Genomic DNA, 22,339 nt, shown 5'->3' on the forward strand with positions numbered 1-22,339 from the left:
GAGCGGCCACTGCACTCCAGTCTGGGCGACGGAGTGAGACTCCAACTCAAAAAAAGAAAGTCTCGTCCTTTAAAAAGATAAGTGAAGTCCATTTGCATTTATTGATATGACTGATGTTTGGTGTCAACTTTGTCAAAATTCTAGAAATCATTTTATTTTGTCATATATTCACCACATTTCTTTCTAAGATATGTATCTGTGACTTTGAGAGACGTGTGTGTGTACACATAGGTGTATGTTTGCTTTGGTACTTAAGTTTTGTATTTTTGTTCTAATGTCACGTTTGTGCTTATATCTTTAAAAATGTCCTTAGTGCATGGCCTGGGAGTGTTTGCAGGGACAGGGAAGGCTGGGAAGACAAGCTGACTGTGGGAGTCTTTAAGATCATTCTTTTAGTTGGGCTCGGTGGCTCAGCCTGTAATCCTGCGCCTTTGGGAAGCTGAGGTAAGTGGATTGCCTGAGCCCGCGGGTTCAAGACCCGCCTGGGCAACTTGGTGAGACCTCATCTCTACAATAAATAAAAAAACTAGCTGGGCGTGGTAGTGCACACCTGTAGTTCCAGCTACTTGGAAGGCTGAGGCAGAAGGATCGCAGGAGCCCAGCAGGCAAGGCTGCGCTGGCCGGGAGCGGCCACTGTCCTCCAGTCTGGGCGACAGAGTGAGACTCCAACTCCAAAAAAAAAAAAAAAAAAAGATCATCCTTTTGCATCTTTTTCTCTGTATGGACACATGGCAGGACGGCATGGCTTCCACCTTTGCCATTAACGCTCTGGTCAATGAAATTCTGAGCTATGCAAGTCTCTGAGCGAAGCCTTGCTGGGCCTGTGCAGATGATTCATGTCTTCTCGTAGCTGTCATGGACACGGAGGCAGGCACGAGACAGAGCCTCTGTCGGCCTTCCTGAGCAATGTGGGTCTGTGGAATCCGGGGCTAACGCATGCAGCTCCTCAGACTTGGACATGCACGTGGACCACCTGAGCTGGTAGGGTTCAGTGGGTCTGAGGTGGGGCCTGGATTCTGTCTCTAACAGGTTCCCAGGCAATATCAGTGCTGCTGGTTTGTACACATTTTCAGTAGCAAGGTGCTGAGCCACTTGCCCTTGTTCTCTTGTATTCTTTGTTTCCTAATTGTGGTGGATTCTCACCCTGCGGTTCTCAAAGTGATCTTCCTTGAATACCAGCATCAGGAGCACCTGGGAACTCCAAAACCCACATGCCTGGGCCTCACTTCCGATCTACTGAATTGGAAACCCTGGAGTGGGCCAGTAATCTGAGTTTCTGCAAACCTGCCACGTGATTCTGATGTTTGCTACCACGAATCTGGCCTATCCAGACCCATATTTTGATAGATCACTTAGGACTCGTATTTAACTGTGAGTAGCTGAACACAAAAAATAGTGGCTTGAACATGAAAGGGCTTCTCTGTTGTAAAAAGCAATCCAGAGGTGGGCAGCCTGGGGCAGATATGGCAGGCCTGCAGTGTCTTCAGGAACCCAGGCCTTTGCTTTTTTGCTCTGCTTGCCCTCATAATGTAGCCCTCATCTTTATGCTCATAGAGTAGTTGCCAAGATTCCAGCCATCGTGTCTTCATCCATAATGAATGCCAGTCAGACCATCCTCTCTCAAGACCTGCTCAGTTCACCCCAAGGACTTCTGTTTATATCTCACTGGCCAGAGCAGTGACCTATGACACAAAAATGTTGTTTTTAGCTGGGACTATTGCCATCTCAAACAAGATGAGGGTTCCTAACTTTATGTGTATATTCTCATTAAAAAAAAAAAAACAGAATGGATGTTGGGTAGGCAACCAGCCATGTCGGCCACAGAATTGGTGTGGGAACTTCCAGCCTCGGTGATACTGAATAAAAGGCATGGACAGAGTAGCATTCCAGGAACCGGAAGAGTTAGTGGGTATAGTCAGAGAGTATGAGGGTTTCATCCACCTCTTCAGAGGTGAGGCAGCTGTGGGTGCAGGGACATTCCAGGCTGTGTTTGTGGGAATGATGGGCTGGGTGGAGACGATGGCTATTGGCTGTAGGAAGCATGAGAGCAGGAATTTTTTTTTTCACTGCTGCGTCCCAAGTGCCCTATAACATTGCCTGGTACATAGTTGGTACTCAAAAAGAAGTTACTGAATTGAAGATACACAGGTTGAGAAATTTATTTGAGGGAGCAGGAGAGACTGGCAAAAACAGCAAACAACCCCGTTTTCTTCCTTCCTGAAGTACTGAAAACTCAGATGAGGATAATAAGGTAAAAGTCTGAAGTGGAAACCACCCCCTTCTTCACACATTCTCTCTCTCTCTCTCTCTCTCTCTCTCTCTCTCTCTGATTCTGGGAAGAGAGTCTAGCCTGAGCAGACATTTTGCTCTGCAGGAACTTCGACCAACATTCTTCTCTACTGTTCCCTCTGACGCCTGGAAGATCAGCTTGATTTTCGATCAGTTTTTAACATGCAGCATTGGCTGCTTGGTAATTGTCAGAGCACCCAGGAAAAGCAAAGGAGGAGGAGAGATTACATCCTGCTGAAATTATCAGGCGATGTGGAAAGAGTGGCCGTCAGTAGCCATGAACCCACCGCCTACCTCCTGTCCCAAACAGCCACATGTGGATGAGCCTGTGCTTTTAAGTATCACTGGGTATGGGAGAGGGTAGCCGTGTTTAGTTATAAGCTATATCCAAAATGGAAATGTAAGAAAACAAGGAAAAAATATTTCTTCCTCTATTAATGCACTAGAAATATGTCGGACCTTCCAGAGACGACTATTGTAAGCATTTTGGAGAATGTCAGTATTTTAATTTTTGATACTTTTCTATAGGTCATATTTTTTTTTAAGTTGGGAATCTCACTCTGTCACCTAGGCTGGAGTGCAGTGGCATGTTAATGGCTCACTGTAGCCTCAACTTCCTGGGCTCAGGTGATCCTTCTGCCTCAGCCTCCTGAGTAGCTGGGACTACAGGTATGTGCCACCATACCAGGTTAATTTTTTGATTTTTTTTTTGTGTATGTGTGTAGAGAGATGAGGTCTTGCTATGTTGCCAAAGCTAGTCTCCAACTCCTGGGCTCAAGTAGTCTTTTTTGCCTTGGCCTCCTAAAGTGCTAAAATTACAGGCATGAGCACCGCACCTGGCCAAATTTTTGACAGTGATTACTTATTGCTTTTATAATTTGAGAAAGGTTGTTAATGGAAATATGTCTTAATGAAAAATGTAGCTATCACTTCAAAGAATCCCTTTTGAAAACTTTCGCAACAAGTTGTGAGAAAGGCTTAAAAAGTTCTTTTTCTGTGTGCTTCAAGATACTGAATTGTACTTTGGGGATAAAGGATTGTGAGGAAACTGATAACCTGGAACCCTCTTTCCTGAGAGGAAGATAGTAAGGTGTGATCTAATTAATAATTAACGGGAACTTGTGTCTCTTGATTGTCATTTGCCTTGTAGCTGAGGTAACTCTGTTAGTAGAAAACAGGTGTGTGTGTGCATGAGTGCATGCGTGTGTGTGTGTGTGTGTGTGTGTGTGTGTGTGTGTGTGTGTGTGTGTGTGTGTGTTGGGAATTTGTTCAACCTGAAAAGCTCTAGGATTATGAAAGTATTAGAAATATAGCTCTGGCTAGTTATCCAGCATTCTTGCTAGGTATTCTCTGGGAGGTGAAGAGGGAACAAATAATATATATTCATACTTTGTAGTGATTGTATGTATGAATCTTGACTATAATGGAGGACTACACGCACAATTCCCTAATAGTATCTTAAAACTCGACCCTAGAATAATAACAATAAATGATATCCCCCCACCCCTTTTCTCTGAAAACAAAGAGTGCTTTTGATCCCCAAACTTGTGTAACAGTGTCCTAACACCAGACCTTACATCTTAACAGTTCTCCCTTCCTGACCATCTGCCCTGGCTTCCAGAAGGAGGAGACTCTCCTCATAGATTCACCACTATTTACAAGCCAGTCTTATTTCTTGGTCATCCTTCTCCCCTTAAGGTTGACTTCCTTAGGGAGAAACGATTCCAGTGGTGGGTGTTTATAGCCAAAAGAATCTGTTTACTGTCTAGGAAGAGCTGGCATTTGCAGGAAGTCTGGTTTCCTGCAGCGGAAAGGCTGACTCAGCGTGTGCTTCCTTTCTTGGGCCTTGCTACCTTTGGATGTCCCTTCATCCTTGCTGGTAGAGTCTCAGGTTAGGCTGTTATCCTTGGTGTCCCTGTTTCTTCTCTCTCTTTCCTCTTCTGCGTGCACTGCCAACTCAAGCTCTGCTTTTTCGGGGTGGATTGTCTTTGGGACGTTGCAGGTAACGTAGCTTACTTCTTCAGTTCCTCTCTGCCGGGAGCTGTTTATCCCATCTGCTATCTGCCTCTTCCCTCTTTGCTGACTCCTTCCTGGGCTGCACCATCGCTATATAGAAATTGAAGAGAAATGTGCTGAAGCAATTATCAGTTGATTCTAAACAGAAGTCTGAATAGGGTGAAATGCAGCAGTACCAGATGAACACTCATTTCCACATGAGGGTTTTAACCAGCAGCCAGACGTTGAAGCCTTCACCAGTAAAAAAGTGGAGAAAATATCTACCAGTCTTGTCTGTGTCAAGGCTTGTTCTTTGTTTTCTCTCTTGTTTCTCAAGAGGCCGCAAGCCAACTTGACTTTCTTTTATTTCCTCTTCTGTGTATTGTAACTGGAGGTAGTTTCAGGCTTTCTCCTTGGAAAGGAAAAGGATAAGTCAGACAACACTTGCTTGAAGAGTTCTGCATTTATGGAGTGCCCATTGTTCCTGTCTCTTCCTTCCTCTTTTGTGGCCTCGGTGTCCACGAATTAGCATGTGTCATGCAGAAGAATGCCTCCCCTCCCCCTCTGCGGCAGCCTCTCACTTCTTCGTGCCCAGAGAGTGGATGGTAAGGTCCTGCCAGAAGCTAGGAGAATCCTCAAATCACCCACAGGTCCCATGCAGAGTGATTTTCATCTGACCAACACACAGTCCTACCAAGTTCACTCTCTGGCCTCCAGTTAGATGCTGTCATTATAGGGTTTGCTGGAGAAGAATCCACAGGGAATACAGGTAAACTATATATAAAACGCAGGCTCAAGAGTCTGGGACTGCTTAGGGTCACGGCAAAAAACATTAGGACGTTTAGGACCTCTGAGGCCCATCCTGCAGTTGAGTATAAAAATTGATGTTTATATTGATGACCAGAGTCATCAACACAAGCTTCAGTTACCATAATTCAAAGACACAGTTAGCTGTAAGGTTTTGAGGGAAGGAAACCACAAGAAACATCAGCGTGTGGGGGAGAGGGTTATAAATGTGTCTTAGATTCAGGAGGCCTGCTTTGCTCAGAAACATCTCTTTGGTGCTTGGTTGGTTGAAGTCTGTGTTAAGAGATCAGGAAAACCTCAATCTATAAGAAGCTTGGAAAACACAGGAGACACCCTTACAGAAATGGGAATAGGTAACCAATTCCTGATCAAAACCCCAGGTGCCCATGCCATAAGAGATAAGATAGACACGTGGAATCTTATCAAACTGAAAACCTTCTGCAAAGCAAAGGAAACCATTAAGAGAGCAGGGAGGCAGCCCACAGAATGGAGAAATAACATCTGCCAACAGTATATCTGACAAAAGCCTAACATCCAGGATCTACAGGGCACTCAAACGTGCTGAAAGCAAAAAGCAAATAGCCCTGTTAAAAAGTGGGCAAAAGATATGAATAGACACCTCTCAAAAGAAGACATACGAGCATTCAACAGACACATGAAAAAGTGCTCGGCTTCACTAATCATCAAAGAAACGCAAATTAAAACCACACTGAGATACCACCTAACTCCAGTCAGGTTGGCCATCATCGATCACTCAAAAAACAACAGATGCTGGAGAGGATGTGGGGAAAAGCGAATGCTTCTACACTGTTGATGAGAGTGTAAACTAGTACAACCTCTGTGGAAAACAGTGTGGCGATTTCTCAAAGGTCTAAAAATCAACCTCCCATAGACTCAACAGTCTTCCTTCTGGGAATATACTTGGAGGGACACAGATCGCTCTAGATAGCTGCACACACATTTATGGCAGCATTATTCACATTAGCAAAAACATGGAACCAACTGTGCTGCCCACTGAAAATGGACTTGACTTTTTAAAATGTGGTAGATATACATGATGGGATATTATGCAGCCATAAAAAAGGACAAAATTATGGACTTCGCAGAAACTTGGATGGATTTAGAGTCTATCATACTCAGCGATCTATCACAGAAACAAATAACCGAATACCACATTTTCTCACTTATAAGTGGACCATGAACCGTTATCGTAATACTGTAAGAAAGAGTTTGGCAGTAGTGGGATGCTGCCAGGGTACTTAATCTCAAATCAGATGAAATGGGACCAAAGGGATGTTCAAACTTTACCTGTACGATGACCGCTTATCTACCTAACCCTGAATTGTACCCTCATCTTCAAAATCAACAAGAGATCAGGAGACTATGCAGAGCTGTGATTCAAGCTCTCAGAGAGGATCTTTCTGGATGAATATTCTAGAGAGCTTAAGTTCCATCTTCCACACCCAAACACCTTTAACACAATTTAAACTAATTTGGATATAAATGATTCTAACATGAGTTCTAGATGTTATTTACCTCCCTTGGGCTATCAGATATCTCCAGATCGCTGTACTCTCTGGGCTCATGTGTCTGCTTTTTAAGGTTTTCTTACTATTTCTATGAGATTTGACAGACAGAGACTTGCTATTATGCTGATCTCTGCCACCATTTGCACTTTCTAGTTTTCTACTATGAATAGAATCACCACAGTTACTAGAACTGTGTGCCTATGGGTGGACTCGTCTAAGAATATCAAAGATTTGAACAATATTTGGAAAGAAGTGGTAAAGCATCTTTTTTATCACATTGGTTTATGATGACATTTTCTGGCCAATAGAGGTAAGTCGTCTTGAAGAAGGGACGCCTGTTTTCTCATGTGGTACCTGCATGGGCTGATGGTGTCCTCGCCTGGCTCAGATGCATGCCTCTTCTTGGCTGGTCTTTTGTTGCTATTGTTGTTGTTGTTTTGTGTTTTCTTTCCTGCCCAATATCATCCCACTTCCTGCTTTCTGCCATCACATGGTTTCCACCACTCTATTCTCCTGCCTTAGGACATTTGCATGGGCTCTGCCAGGAGCAAGCAACATGATGAGTGTGAGATCCTAAAAACTTAACTCTTGCTTCTTTAGTGCCTTTGCCGTGTTGGTGAGGTTCTTTCTCCTAGCCCCTGCCCTGCTTGGGTTGGCTCAGAACCACATTTCCCCATGAGTATCCTGCTTCAACTTATTCCTAAGCCCTAGAGTTGAACATAGTGAGGTCAGGAACAGAAAATCCAGCCCACTCCCCTGCCCCGCCCCTGCCAGCCAGCATGCCAGGCTGCGCAGCAGCCTTTGCCTGATGCCAACGGTGGTCAACCCTTTGTGCTCAGGACTCATGGCTTGCCATTTTCTTCCCTAGAATCATCTCATAAACTCCCAGGGAGATTATGGCCCAGCCCATCTGCCAAATCCTCTTCTGGAAGCTTTCATCCAACAGATGCAATGAAGTCCTTACCTTAAAACTGCTAGCTTTTGCTTGCTATTCAGAATGTGGGTTTTAAAACCATATAGGTTGAGGCTATCTAGGTGGGAAAGTTAGAGACAAACGTAATGAAAGGGGTAACCCACAGTTGAGGTGAGCAGTTGTGTCTGGATAGAACGTGGGTGGATGTCATTCAGTAAGGGCTCAAGACCTGACGTCTGAGCCTGGAGAATGCTCCACTTCTTAATCGAGGAGGTAGCTTTGTGAGTGCCCTGTTTAATGTCTTTAAATTGTAAATGCAGTGCATTTCACAATAAAAATGAACTTGAAAAATGCACAAGTGGTAACTGCATAATGGCCCAAGGGGCTTTTCTGTGAGTCAAGGATATGAGTTTAATAGAAGGAATTTACGACTGCGGGGCAGAATCATTTTGTTGGTTTTTGTTCACTTCCTAGTGCACAGCTCAGTTCTGGGATAAGCAAGCTTGCTGGATTGTTGAGCTATGGAATATCAACCAATTTTAGAAAATGAGATATGGAGAATATCACTATTTAAAGGAGACTTGTGGTGCCCCAGTCCCTCCGCATGTCAGACTCAGAAGGAGGCTTTTCAATTCAGTTCAAGAACTAGAAATACCCAGTATAGCCTGCTTCTTTGTCACGCTTCTCTAGAGACAGGCAGAGCCTGTGGTGACCCTAGGGCCTAACTTGGGGTGATAGAGTTTAAAATGTGGGACCTGGGTAGAGAACTCTAAGCCCTACCTGCACGTAGAGTGTATGAGAAGAAAAGATCAGTGTGCCACCTTGCACCTGAGGGTGATTTAATGGCTGATGATTGTACATTTCAGACTCCACAAAAAGAAACCTGATCAATAGGGTGGCAGAAAAGTCCTTCTTTGACTGCATATTTTTTTTTTCCTTCAGTACACTAACTACATTTTACTTTCTGGGAGTTGTTTGAACTCTTCCAAGTCACATCTGACTTTACACAAAATCATTCACAAAATTACACAAAATCATTCACAAAAATTACACAAAATCATTCACAAAAATTATACAAAATCATTCACATACGTGTTTACATTAAATCAGAGAGAGAGAGACAGAGACAGAGAGAGAGAGAGAGAGAGAGAGAGAACAGATGAAAAGATAGATTGGTTGCTCTCCATGAATCTATAGATAACTACATGAATTTACAGAACCTAACACAAGGATCAATTTATATTACCTGACAGATTGAGACTGTATCACTCAGATGTCTGCAACTTGTTCCACCCCCTGTGTCCCCTAGTCTCTGGCATTCACAGACTTGGGGTTTGTGATTCTTTAAAAGAGCTTCTAATATAACGAAGCAATGTAGAAAGAAATGACAATTTTAGGACATTTTCTGCTCACAATTTTTTATACCCAAATAGAATAGATGATGTTTGAAATAAAAGTTTGGAAAAATTTTTCTGTACGACTCAGCAATGCCAACTTTACACCAAATGAACAAGTCTCCTCTCCAAATGACAATTGCTAATAACAACTCCTATTTTCTAGTACTTTCTATGTACCCAACATTGGGGCCCAGTAGGCACTTTGCCTCCATTTTGTTTATTTGTGTGTAAGAACATAGAAATCTGGGCTCACCCCCCGGTAAATAAGGAAATTGACTCACCTGTGCTGGATCCCACATCCAGGAAGGTGCTTTGGGGGCCCTCTCTCCGAAAGTCTTGGCTTCACCCTCTGTGCAGTACAGCTCAGCTCTCACTGACTGGAACACCAGAGACTCCGGGACACAGGAGCAGGAACAGGTTGGAGACATCCGAGAAATTGTTGAGAGAGGGAGATTGGTGTTATTATTGCCGTCAGGTAGTCATGAGTTCAATCCCTTTTTGTGCATAAGACAATTTAAAAAATATAGCGAGAGAATTGCAAAATCTTTTATTATTCCAGTGGTTCCAACACACAGCAAGGTTAGGACACGTTCCCACTGGCAGCAAGTAGCTCTCTTCCCAGGTAGGGACATTCCCCTTGGGTGGTATCGGCACGAGAACTCATTGCCTTATTTAAAACAAGTAACTCTTTAAAAATTTATAGAATATTCTGAAAGAAAGGAAGTTAAAAAAAAAATCAGAGTACAAAATGGGTGGTGAAAAGAAAGTCTCTCTTCCACTCCCAGTCTCTAGGGCTGCGTTATCCTCTCCTGCGTCAAAACCATTTCCCACATCTTCTGGGAGGTATTCTGAGTATAAACAGCATTTACTGGGCATATTAGTCTGTTTTGTGTTGCTTTAAAGGAAGATCTGAGGCTGGGTAACTTATAAAGAAAAGAAGATTATTTGGTTCATGGTTCTGCTTGGGGCTGGCATCTGTTAGGCTTCTGGTGAGGCCTCAGGAAGCTCTTAGTCATGGCAGAAGGCAAGGGGAACAGGCATGTCACACAGTGAGAGCCGAAGCAAGGGAGAGGAGATGCCAGGCTCTTCAAAACAACCAGCTCCCGTATGCACTCAGAGAGAACTCATTCATCGCCATGGGAACAGCACCAAGTCACTCATGAAGGATCCACTTCCGTGACGCCTCCCACTGGGTCCCACCTCCAACACTGGAGACCACATTTCAACACGAGATTTGAAGGGGACAAACATCTCAATTAAATACCTGGGGAAGCAGGGTTGACACACTGTCCTGCCTTTTGCTTTGTTCACTAAAAAAAAAAAAAAAAAAATGTCTCTTCCAGATTATTCCACATCTACACTAGGGCATCTGCCTTATTCTTATTGGCTGCTGCAGAGCACGGAAATACCATAATTTATTTAACTCATCCTCTATTTGATGGACATAAGGTGATCTCCAGGCTTTTGATGTTACAGTGTGGTAACAAGAGACACATTGAACACGTCTCTAAATCCTCTGCTTTATTAGAACTATGAATCATGACCTAATAAATTGCTTCCTATCTCTGCATTTGCTGCAGTACATAACTCAGCATTGATGCTTCTGCAATCATAATAGTCACTAACATTTATTAAAAGCTGACTGTGGGCCGGGAGCAGTGGCTCACGCCTGCAACCTCAGCTACTTGGGAGGCTGAGGCAGAAGGATCACATGAACCCAGGAGGTCGAGTCTGTGGTGAACCGTGATTGTGCCAAAGCATTCCAGCCTGGGTGATAGAGTGAGACCCTGACTCAAAAAAAAAAAAAAAACCAAACATTTACTGTGTATCAGGTTCTAGGCCAAATACTTTGCATGGATTGTTATTTTATTATATCATCTCCATTTTAATATTTGATGGTTATATAAATAAGTATAATATGTAAAATATAAAAATATATTGTTATATACATATGTAAATTTATTACAGAAAATGTACTATGATAAATTAAATTAATAATATGTAATATGATTAGTTCATTATATGATTACCTTACCTCGATTTTACAGATGAGGCTGGTTAGTTTCGATGTAGTAGAGGTAGGATTTGAACTCAGGTACTCTGGTCCCAAAATCAGGGCGCTAAATTGCTCAGTCTGTTGTTCACTGTAGAGAATGTAAATGAGTTCCTGAGGCCACCACTGGGCCTCTTTAGAGCCACAGACATGATAACGTTGTACACAAAGGGAGCTCCTGACTGAACTTCAGGAAAAGTCTTAACAGAAATGATGATCGCATGTTGCAAGTTTCCAAAGCCCGTGACCCCTGGGCACCGATTCCCTGAGGTATCCTGTGGCCATGCTGCAGTCCATCTGCCTGTCCCCAGAAAAGCACCACGTGCAGTAGAAGTCAGTATGTTAGATTAGATTCATCAGATATTTTGAGCACAACTCTCATTTTATTTTTAGTAGACACAAAAGTATTTCCTGGAAGCATCAAGAAGCAAGAAGGAGAAGCACGCATGACTTTGTCTGTTCCCCCAGTGGAACAGAAGCTCATTAAACATTTCCTTCCTGATGGGGCTAGTTCTCCAAGTGATGCCTGTCAGTCTAGTGACCTATCTGAGCCCACAGAGAGACGACATCAAAGCTTCTCGAAACCCAGAGTCCCTTTTCCTGGGTTTTTTTGCCCCTTAAAAGATGCATGCACATCTCTGCAGGAAGACAATGGTACTCAGATAGAAAAAGAGTACCCCAAAGGTAAGGAGCAGGGGTATGGACTAAGATAATTCTGTCTTGCTATTCCTATGGAAAGTGATATGGTATCTTCCTGGGCCTGGTTCATACAAGCTCATCTGCCCCTTCTCTGACTGGGAGAACACAGAAGAGACAGGACCAGCAGGTTTAAATGATGGGCAAGTAATACCACCCAAGCATCCAGGAGGCAGCCCTATGTGGTTCAGGGATTCTCAGTCCTACTGTGTGCAAAGCTAGTACTACCTGAGACCAATCAAGGTCGCCAACCCTCACACACTGCAGGTACCCAGGCTTAATGAAGAGAGGGCTGACATGCAGGCATGGCGGGTGTCCCAGGCTGACCGAGGCCCCCATGACTGACCAGCAGGGGTCATGGCGGAGGGGTGAGTCTCCCACATGTGTCCCCCTCTTAACAAGCGTGGACCCAAGAGATAGGTTTGAAACTCAGCCCCTCACAGAGGAGGAAGCCAAGAATTAGAACACAGTCATCATTTCTCCAGAGGCCAAGCTGCTGACCACTATCAAACAGTGCAATGAACAATGATATAGAAAAGAACACAAGAATAAAATAGAAAAACGATCTATGGTAAGAGGTCACCAGTATGTCAGCGGAAAAATTTAGATTTCCCGTTGCTTTTAAGGCTTTCTCAAAGAACTATGAGTACAGGACAGAACAAAAGATACCAGATTGGGCTGTAAAAGCTAAATGGGTTATGGTAATTGATAAAAAAAATTTCATTGGGAACCCACGTTAATCCCTAGCTCTTCATTCATTCATCCTTTAATGAAGCACTTATTAAACACCTACTGTATGCCAGTTGCTGTGCTCAGGACCCCGGCCCTCTAGGCTTTCACTCGGTGTGGAAGGTAGTCTTCAGCATAGCTGTGTGTGTGTGGTGCACTATGAGGAACCCCTGACACTCCTAGGAGAAATTAAATAACTTTGAGCAGGAACTTGAAAGTATATTAGAGGTTTAAAAGTCAGATCCAAGAACAAAGAACATGACAGGCTGAGGAATAGGCACACACACACACACACACACACACACACACACACACACACACACACACACAAGCAAAGAGCTGATGGAAAGAATGTGGCTGATTTAGGGAGCTGTAGAGGGTCTGGGGGCCAGGGCATGGGGGTGAGGGGGCAGCTGGCGTGAGTCTGCAGGGGTCACGTGGGTCAGGTTGAAGGCCTTCCCAAATCCACTGAGGAAGTTTGGACTAAAGACAGAGCCAAGCCTTTGAAGGGGAAGAGACATAATTAGATTTGCTTGAGAGGAAACTACTGTCTCGTGCACAATGTGGGAGACAGATGGAAGAGGAGAGAGGCTGGGGACAGCGGCCCAGCCAGCGAGGACAGCAGCCCTGTCACCGTGCAGGAGGGCCACAGTCACAGTGGTTGTCGGGATTTCGTGGTCGAGTCTTTGTCTGAGCAGTGAAGGAATGGGATGGCTAGGGCTGGCCCTTGGGTTTCTGGTTCTGGTGCTGAGGAGGGTGGTGGAGAAGGAGGCAAAGGAAGTGTGGCTTTCCTGGATATGGAACAGGCTAGAAAAATGTTCACGGGAAGAAAAGGAACAGTGTGGTGGAAAGTGGGATTAACTCCGCAGGAGGGGGTTTGGGAGCTAGTGGTTGGGCCTAGGCTAGCCCAGGCTAATAGTTAGGCATGAAGGGAAGGGCGGTCACAGAGAAATCCTTCAGAAGGAACAAGAACAAATACTTCGACAAGTGAAAAGGCTTGACTTGAGACCGCCCAAGTGTGGTATTGCTAGAGGCTCAGAAGTGACATCTACCATGAACAGGCCGTGAACAGTCCAGTTGGCCTGGGCTTGTAGGTGGTAGGGACCGTGGGTGGATTTTGAGTGGAGGTAGGATTCTTGGTGCAGGCCAGGAAGGACCTAGGTGTGAATAATAACAGTGATAGTAGGGGTTTAGATCATAGCGATGGTTCCCTGGTCAGGTAAGCCTCCAGACAGCCACCTGCTGGAGACCGCTCCCAGCAGAACTACCTTCTTTGGGGCACCTAGGCCTGCATGGGTGGAGAGATACAGGGTGGACTTGACAGGTCCAGGCCTCGAGGGCGTCACAGGCTTGTGACACCATCTGCCAACCGCACCTGGTAACAGATGCTGGTAAGTGGGTAAAGTGTGTTCCCCTGGGTTGACACAGCAGGGATGGGTCCTGCCATAGGAAATGGAGAGAGGTTTTTGGAAGATTTGGATTCAGCCTGGAGGTATTGTAGCGGGAAGACAGAGAGGCCGTGACACTGAGGCTATTAGAGGAAGTGGCAATTTTATTATATAAGACTCACCGAGCTAATGCTCTAAGGCTGAGCACCCCAGGGAGAGAGGAGAGGGGTCTTATACCTAAGTTTAGATAAGGGAGGGGGTCGTGTTGAGTGATTACACATTTTCTTTGGAATTCACAAGGTTGTACTCAGCAAAATCAGATTTTCAAAGAACAAATGGTCTCCAGGAAATGCAGAGGGGCTGTACACCGATAATTTCAAAAAGAGGATTTGGGTAAGTTTGTGAAGTTTGTGAAGTGGTCACTCTTCTGCATTTCCATGCAAGCCTTCAGTCTTTGGCTATTTGGTTTTCTCTCTTTTTTTTTTTTTTTTTTTTGAGTTGGAGTCTCACTCTGTCCGTGGAGTGCAGTGGCCACTCCAGGCCACCGCAACCTCACTTGCTGGGCTCCAGTGATCCTTCCGCCTCAGCCTTCCAACAAAACCTGTCTGGCGGGTTTTCAGAGCTTGCCGATTGACTTTCAAAAGGAATACTTTCAACGGCTCTCAGCCCCCTTTCTGCCATGGTATGAGGTCACCAGATGGAGCAATCCAAGGGGTTATATGGAGATAAGAGAACACATGGGGTGAGGAGTGAGGGTATTCTGCTGAGTTTCAGGACTAGAGTGGTCTGGGGGGCTGTGGGTGGAGCAAGCAGTGGGTCAGACAGGGAGGGTGGCTAAGGATAGCCTGAAGGACATTGTGTTCCAGACTGAGACATTGGCTAGTAAGTGGCCAGGGACTGTCCATTAATGCTTTCCCACTGCCCCAGAAGTTACTTTGCCTGAGGTGTTGTTGAATTCATTCATTTCTTGCTCTCTTCCATAAAGGAGAGTCAAAATGGCCCCGGGGAAGAGGTTGAAACCAGCTCTGAGAATCTTTTCAATTACTTATGCAAAACCAGTGGTCCTCTCTAGCAAATGAATGCGCGGGATAAATAATTGAATACCCAACCCTCCGTCCTGATATCATTATTTGACAAACCCTAGATGGATGAATTCACTGTCCCCAAACAACCAAACTGTGGTTAATTGTACAGGACACACTTCATAGGAAGCACTGAGTAGAAGGTTTCTTTTCATTTTAAGCAAAGGCGAATTCTAGCCATCGGCAGCCCAGGGAAGGTCTCCGTGGCATAATTAGCTGGTCGTGAAGTCGGGCTGGATGTGGATGTTCCTCCTTGTGACCAGGGCGGCCGGGAGGCTTTGTGATGAGGCATGATCTTGTCGGCTTAACGAGGTCCATTAATAACCCACTGGCATTTCTATTTTGAAAATTGTCTTCTGTGTCTAATGGTATTGAGGGGCCAGGTGAAAATCACTCAGTGCCCTCTAAATGGGATTCTAAATCTTCTCTCCTAGGAGATTACACCTGCTGTGACTTGGTGGTAAAAATAAAGGAGTGTCAGAAGAGTGAGGATTGTGCAACGTCCGAGCCCTCTCCTCCGTCCCCCTCGCCAGTCCCACCCAAGGGACCAGAGAGCCCCGGCCTGTCTGAAGACTGTTCTGAGCCTCAGCCAACGCCCGCAAGCTCCTTGACCTTGCAAGTAAGGCCTTCTCTGGGTCCTGGCTTGGTTTCCGCCAAGGGGAGATCTTTCCTGGGGAATCATGGGTGCACGACCTCACCTAACTCCCTTTCATGGGTGGCTGTGTGACTCAGACAGGTCCCCTAGGCTCTCTGGGTCCTGGTTTCACTGAATCGTGGAAATAATGAAGGTCACTTCATAGGCATCAGTTCCTCCAGTCCTCCCAAGACACCTTGGAGGCAGGAGCTCCTGTAGATCCCATCTTCAGATAAGGACGTTGAGCCTTCGAAAGATTAAAGAAGTTTCCTAAAGTCATGCATACATGAATGAGTGTTACGAAAGTTTTTGTTTAGTGTCTTTTCCCAATTGTGGATATAATATACACATATATATTTTTTTTTTCTTTTTTTCTTTTTTTTTATTATAAAGATGTGAGGTACAATTCAGGGTTAGGTATACAAACATTGATTATATAGGTACCCTTGTTAATGAGGTACGCCCTTCCCTTCCCTGACAGTTTCCCACTACTGCCAATTGCTTTCTTATAGTATTATAATTGTTCAAGGTCTGCTTATGAGTGAGCACATGGGGTACTCTGTTCTTTGTTTCTGTGATAGATCACTGAGTCTGATCAACTCTAAATCTGTCCAAGTTGCTGCAAAGTGGATATGTTTGTCCTTTTTTATGGCTGCCTAATATTCCATTGTGTATATGTACCACATTTTTCTAATCCAGTCCAGCTTCGAGGGGCAGCATGGTTGGTTCCCTGTTTTTGCTGCAACAAACATACGTGTGCAGGTTAAAGTACAAAAAAATACAAAGATTTGAAAACTAGGAGGGCAAACAACCTCTGAGAAAAGTCCTGCTAATAACTTGCTATAGAGCTAGCCACACCTTCGAGGAAGACACTTTCTACTGTTGCAAACCTCCCTGTGGTTGTGGTGATGGCTCCACTGACCGACTCCTGTACCCTCGGGACCTCAGTGGGCCCTGGGTGAGACATTCATGGTGCCCCAAAGCAATCCAAGTCTCCAAGGCTGACCCTGAGTGGGTGCATCAGAAGCAGCAGCCATATCTGGGCCAACAGGCCATTCCCAGGGTTCACCTCTCCAGGCCTGGAATTTTCCTAAACCTTCTACATACCCAGTGACTTGTGCCTTGGGGGACGCTGTGGAGAGAGCCAGCTGGGAAGACTCCTTTCTGGCCAGCTGCCAGGGACGCATACATGACAGTCTGAGCCCATGTTGCCTCCCCCTGGGAACCCTGAGCTCCCAGAGGGCTGGAAAAGGATGGGACAGAGAAGCATATTACCCACAGCACCCTAACCAGTGAGCTTTGGTTGAGCACCTACTATATGCAGGGTACCTACTATGTGAGTGATGCATTGTCAGTGAGACGGCCCACGCCTTCCTAGGGCTCACAGCCTAGCGTGACATGCAGATGACTGTTAATTGAGGGCATCAGCGAAGTACCTGGACCCTGGAGGTGAACGGGGCTTCCTTGGGGAGATGGAACTTGAGCCAATGGGTGTGGCTGTGGGTGGCCCTCCAGGCAGGGGACAACTTGACCAGAGACATTTAAGGAAGAGAGAGTTCAGACAATGAAAGACAGTGCAACCGGGCTCGGTGGCTCAGCCTGTAATCCTGCGCTTTGGGAGGCCAAGGTGAGTGGATTGCCTGAACCCGCAGGTTCGAGACCCACCTGGGCAACTTGGCGAGACCTCATCTCTATAACAAATCAAAAAAAAAAATTAACCGGGCGTGGTAGCGCGCGCCTGTAGTTCCAGCGTCTTGGAAGGCTGAGGCGGAAGGATCGCGGGAGCCCAGTAGGTCGAGGCTGCGGTGGCCGGGAGCGGCCACTGCACTCTGGTCTGGGCGACAGAGTGAGACTCCAACTCAAAAAAATAAAAAAGAAAGAAAGAAAGGCAGTGCAAGAAAAGCATGGGACTCCCACAGTGGGGTCACCCTGTGATCCGCCAAATTCCCATGAGCCTCGGTATTGCATCCCTCAAACAGAAAGAGGTTTACCTGTCTTCCCACATTGAGGTGAGACTCCAAGAGCTGAAGAACGCACACGGAGCACCTGGCCCTGGGTCTGGCCCGTGGCAGACGGCAGTTAGTCTTTTTCAGGAGATCTGCATGGGTGGCTTAGTGCCTGGATGTGAGGGAAAAGAGGCTGAAGTAGAGACATGGACACTTCTGACCTGTTTTGTGTCACCTGCAGATCCATTCTGGGTAGGCAGACATGTCCTCTCAATTCTTTCTACCCAGGAGCAGAAGCCATTTCCTTTCTCCCTGGGTTTCCCCCTGCAAAGGCATGTTTTCCACACAAGGTGGACAGAAGCAAGTGCCTCATGACATTCTTATTCCTTTCCCACCCAGGCCTCTTTGGAATATGAAATGCAGGTCTCTCGGAGTTTGGTCTTTTGGAAACGAATGATTTGACAGGGTAGACGGGGAAGCAGGTAGTGTTGCCTCTGCACTCTCGGTCTCCACGATAGTAGCTAGTCGATCCGGTGTAGCAAGTCCCGTGGCACTGCCGAGACTGGCCACCAGGACCTGTGTCGTTGGCATGTCTGTTACCTTCTTTGTACAAGGTGGTGGAAGAAAATTGTGAGCGTTTGCCCCATGGCTTTCGATCTCTCGTTGTTGTGTTTTGTGTTGGCCTCTTGGCCAAATCAGATCAACGGTTGGGTTGCCTTTCTGTGTCCTTTCTCTTAAAAATCAAATCTTCTCTTGGCTCCGATTAGGAAGCGCTGGAAGTGCGTAAGCCTCAGTTCATTTCTCGCTCGCAAGAACGACTGAAAAAGCTAGAACACATGGTCCAGCAGAGAAAGTCCCAGCGGAAGGAGGACCTGAGGCAGAAGCAGAATCTCCAACCCATCCGCACCAACAAGAAGCAGTTCACCGTTCCCCACCCTCTTAGTGGTAAGTTGCAGGTGGCATGGGGGGATTGGAGAAATCCTGGGGAGGGGGGATCCTGGGGACTAAAGCCTTGACCTTGGCGGTGGTGATGGCTGCAAACGATACCGCTGACATACGCAGAACCTGTGATGGCTTCAAGTGGCGACCCTCCGTGTCATAAAGCCTGTTCTGGGAGCCAGCCCGTTTTGAGAGATTACACATGGGCATTGAACTCAGCAGAAACAGCTCGAGACACAAATTTACCATCACGCCTGAGAAAGAAGCCGCACCACTGTAGCAGCCAGGGTAGCAAGTTCAAATTCTTGGCTCCTAACAGATATTTGCAAGAGATCCCCTTTGCCCTTTATGGATTGCAAAACAGATCCCAGGGTGAGAGGTTGACTCCAGCTTGTCTATATCAACATTTGTCATCTTGAAACCCCTTTCCTGCTGTGAGCTCAGAGAACGAACAGCCAGCTTCCCAGCACTGTGAGGCCAGTGTCGCACTGACCCAGTGAGGGGGGGCATTCATTCGCTCATTGGAGATGGAGTTATCAGGAACCTTCTCTGGAGGCCATGCTGGAAGCAAGACTGACCTCAGCCTTCTCTTCGCGGAGCTTATAAACAGACTATTAAACTAATCAGAATAACAACAAGAGATGAGGGCAGGAATGGGGGGACATCAGATCACATACTTATGGCCGGCCAACCCAAATCTTAAAATCCGGAGGCCTGGGGAAACCTCAGTTTTATTCTTCTGGATAGAGGAGTGAGATCTCTCTTCCTAGGAAAATGTTTTGACCCCTAGGAGATGAAATCAGGAGTATGACTCTGGATAAAAGTCTTCTGAGGAAATAACCCTATTCAATAAAGTACAGCTTAGCAAACATTACTAAGATTTTTTTTTTTTTTTTTTGAGTTGGAGTCTCACTCTGTTGCCCAGACTGGAGTGCAGTGGCCGCTCCAGGCCACCGCAACCTCGACCTGCTGGGCTCCGGCGATCCTTCCGCCTCAGCCTTCCGAGTCCCTGGAACCACAGGCATGCACTACCACGCCCGGCTCATTTTTGATTTATTGTAGAGATGAGGTCTCGCCAAGTTGCCCAGGCGGGTCTCGAACCCGCGGGCTCAGGCAATCCACTCACCTCAGCCTCCCAAAGCGCAGGATTACAGGCTGAGCCACCGAGCCCGGCTACTAAGATCTTATAAGGGGGACCTGGGGGACAGAGGGAAAAGAGTGTTGTAACAGCATTCCTGTTAACCTTCCCAACCCACGAGCAGGCTAGGCTTCGTTCCGCCCACCCAGAGCAATGCTGGTAGAGTTGTCTAAAGACTTGGGGGAAGGGTGAACTTTAATGCATCCTTTTTGTGTTGAAGGATTTGGCAAGACACCTGCTGCTCTTTCCAGCACGTAATAAATAGAAGTCACCAAATGGATGTGCAAAGAGATCTTGGAAAAATGTGTCTCTCACTGGCATTTCAAGCTGGTTGGCAGGTGCAGACTCGATGTGGGTGTGTTTTCAAGAGACTCTTTCGCCTCTGGCCCAACAGAGAGGGAGCTCAGGCATCGACATCTCAAGTTCCTGTGAGGACCAAATGCCAGCCACCACCAGGAGTATCCTGGGGGTCTTTCATGCCTATCCTTGTCCTGGGTGGGTCTGGGTGGTGGTGCTCAGGCTGTGTGGTCCATCAGCCTCCGTCGTTCTGAAGATGCCACTTAATAAAATGGTTCGGCTACCAGCTCTGTTCTCAACAAGTAGAGAATGATGCCACTTTAGGGCTCAAGATATTCGCATGTGCACACAAAGTGGCATTTGAGGGGCAGCTTCTCTTTTAGCCAGGTCCTTTCGCTTTGTGTGAGAAGAAATGGAGAAGCAGAGATATTAGAGAACTCATTCGGTGTGTTGCTGCTGGCTTCCTCCTCTCCTGGGCCAGCGTCTCCAGGCTGTGCTATGTGGCTGGCCACAAACAACCTGGAATACCGTCATCACAAATATCAGAGGTGATGTGGCCTTGGCCGTCCGTGTGGGTTTCCTAGAGCTACTGCAAGAAATTACCATAAATAAGGTGACTTAAAATAACAGAAACCTATTTTCTCCAAGTTCCAGAGGCCAGAAGTCAAAATCAAGCTTGCTTCTGGAGGCTCGGAAGGAAAACCTGTGTTTGCTTCTCTTCCAGCTCCTGGCTTCTGACAGTCTTTGGTGTCCTTGGCTTGTAGACGCAGCACTGCAATTTCAAGCCTCTGTCTCCACGTACCTGTGTCTCTGAGTTCAAATGACCTCTTCTCATTAAAATACATAAAACAAAGCCGGGCTCGGTGGCTCAGCCTGTCATCCCGCGCCTTTGGGAGGCTGAGGTGAGTGGATTGCCTGAGCTCGCGGGTTCAAGACCCGCCTGGGCAGCGAGACCTCATCTCTACAATAAATCAAAAAATCAGCCGGGCATGGTAGTGCATGCCTGTAATTCTGGCTACTCGGAAGGCTGAGGCGGAAGGATCGCCGGAACCCAGCAGGTCGAGGCTGTGGTGGCCGGGAGCGGCCACTGCACTCCAGTCTGGGCGACAGAGTGAGACTCCAACTCAAAAAAAAACAACCAAAAAAAAAAAACCTAAAACATAGAAAAACCAAACAAAAAAACTAGTCACTGGCTTAGGGTCGACCCTAATCCAGTATGACTTTATTTTAACTTGATTATACCTGCAAAGGCTCTCTTTCCAAATAAAGTCATATTCACAGTTAATGGTGGGTTAGAACTTAAACATTTCATTCTAAAGGAGACACAGTTCGACTCACTATGTCATCCAAAGCAAATACCCTTAGAAGTTTATATTCCTTTAAGTGAAAATCTTAAAATTGTATATAATAAAAGGTGATCGGGCCCAGTCTCTAGTTTTGAATACCGAGGCATCATTTTTCTCCCCGAATTCCAAGACAGTCCTGACGATGGGCATACTCTCGGTGTGACTCGGCCAGCATGAATTTTGCAGCCATCTTGACTGTCCTTGCAGTATTTATGTGTTGATGAGAGCTTTACTTCTGTGTTTGTTTGTGCTAGGTCAGTAAAATCAGACAACCTCTGAAACCAGAACCTCGTGTGAGCTCAGGCAAGTGAGAGGGAACGCTTAAGGCCCCATTAAACAAGTCTAGAGTACACATCTTGTCTTCAGCCTGTCTGCTGGCAAGATGATAAAAGCAGAATGCAGATGTTTTTCTTACATGCTAAATTAGTTAATAAATCATATGCGTGAATGAGTTCTGGCTATAGTGTCAAGGCGTCTGGTTAAAAGATTCGTGTTTGCTTTTGGTGCTGGGGTAGCTGCCTCTGATAGGTGCTCGTGGGACAGTCTTGACCCAGAAACAGACCTGTAAGGTTCAGGTGGGAGCTCTGGCAGCTGACAATACTGGAGAAGCCGGTTCCTGGACTTGTGGGCATGATAAAGGCGAGGACCATGACGCCAACTATTCATGTAAGTTAGTGACTTCTTCTGAGTAGCCTTGAGACTTGGGGCAGAGTGAGGCATGTGTGTGCACGTATTAACGTGTGCACATGTGTGTGAGTATTCATTAGGAATAGGACTCCTTGAATGGAGGCGGAAGAATTTTCATGGACAGCTGGGGACTCCAGAGGGACCAGGAAGCAGCACTGTCAAGGCCTTGGCTACTGTCCCCAGCCAGTCCTTACTATCTTGTCACCTGTAGTTTGAACTCCCAGAACCAATAAACAATGCACGAATCTCTTTTCTCGCCCGAGAGCCACCTGGGCCCCCTTCACGTGGCTTTAGCAGTGACAGAAGGAACTACTTCATCCATCTCTTCATCCAACCTTGTTTGAGAACCCACTCTGTGCTAGGTACAGTCCCTGGTCTCATCTTGTGGGAAAGCGGGGACAAGGGAGTGACTGCAGGATTTGCTTAGTGCCATGGAAGGGGTTTCCCCAGGTTGCCATGGAAACCCATAGGCAG

General features: G+C 46.2%; 1 protein-coding gene across 1 annotated transcript in view; it reads left to right on the forward strand.

Annotated features, from left to right (window-relative positions):
• The window catches only part of CUNH10orf90 (chromosome unknown C10orf90 homolog), a 100,939-nt gene that overhangs the window by 56,075 nt on the left and 22,525 nt on the right, over positions 1-22,339 (forward strand). The window contains exons 4-6 of the mRNA XM_008050482.2: positions 11,377-11,667; positions 15,313-15,497; positions 18,226-18,403. Of these exons, the coding sequence (XP_008048673.1) occupies positions 11,377-11,667; positions 15,313-15,497; positions 18,226-18,403 (654 nt within the window). The remainder of the gene's footprint in view (positions 1-11,376; positions 11,668-15,312; positions 15,498-18,225; positions 18,404-22,339) is intronic.

Source organism: Carlito syrichta, unplaced genomic scaffold, assembly GCF_000164805.1.
Source record: "Carlito syrichta isolate Samal-C Ts95f unplaced genomic scaffold, Tarsius_syrichta-2.0.1 Scaffold147563, whole genome shotgun sequence".
Lineage (NCBI taxonomy): Eukaryota > Metazoa > Chordata > Mammalia > Primates > Tarsiidae > Carlito > Carlito syrichta.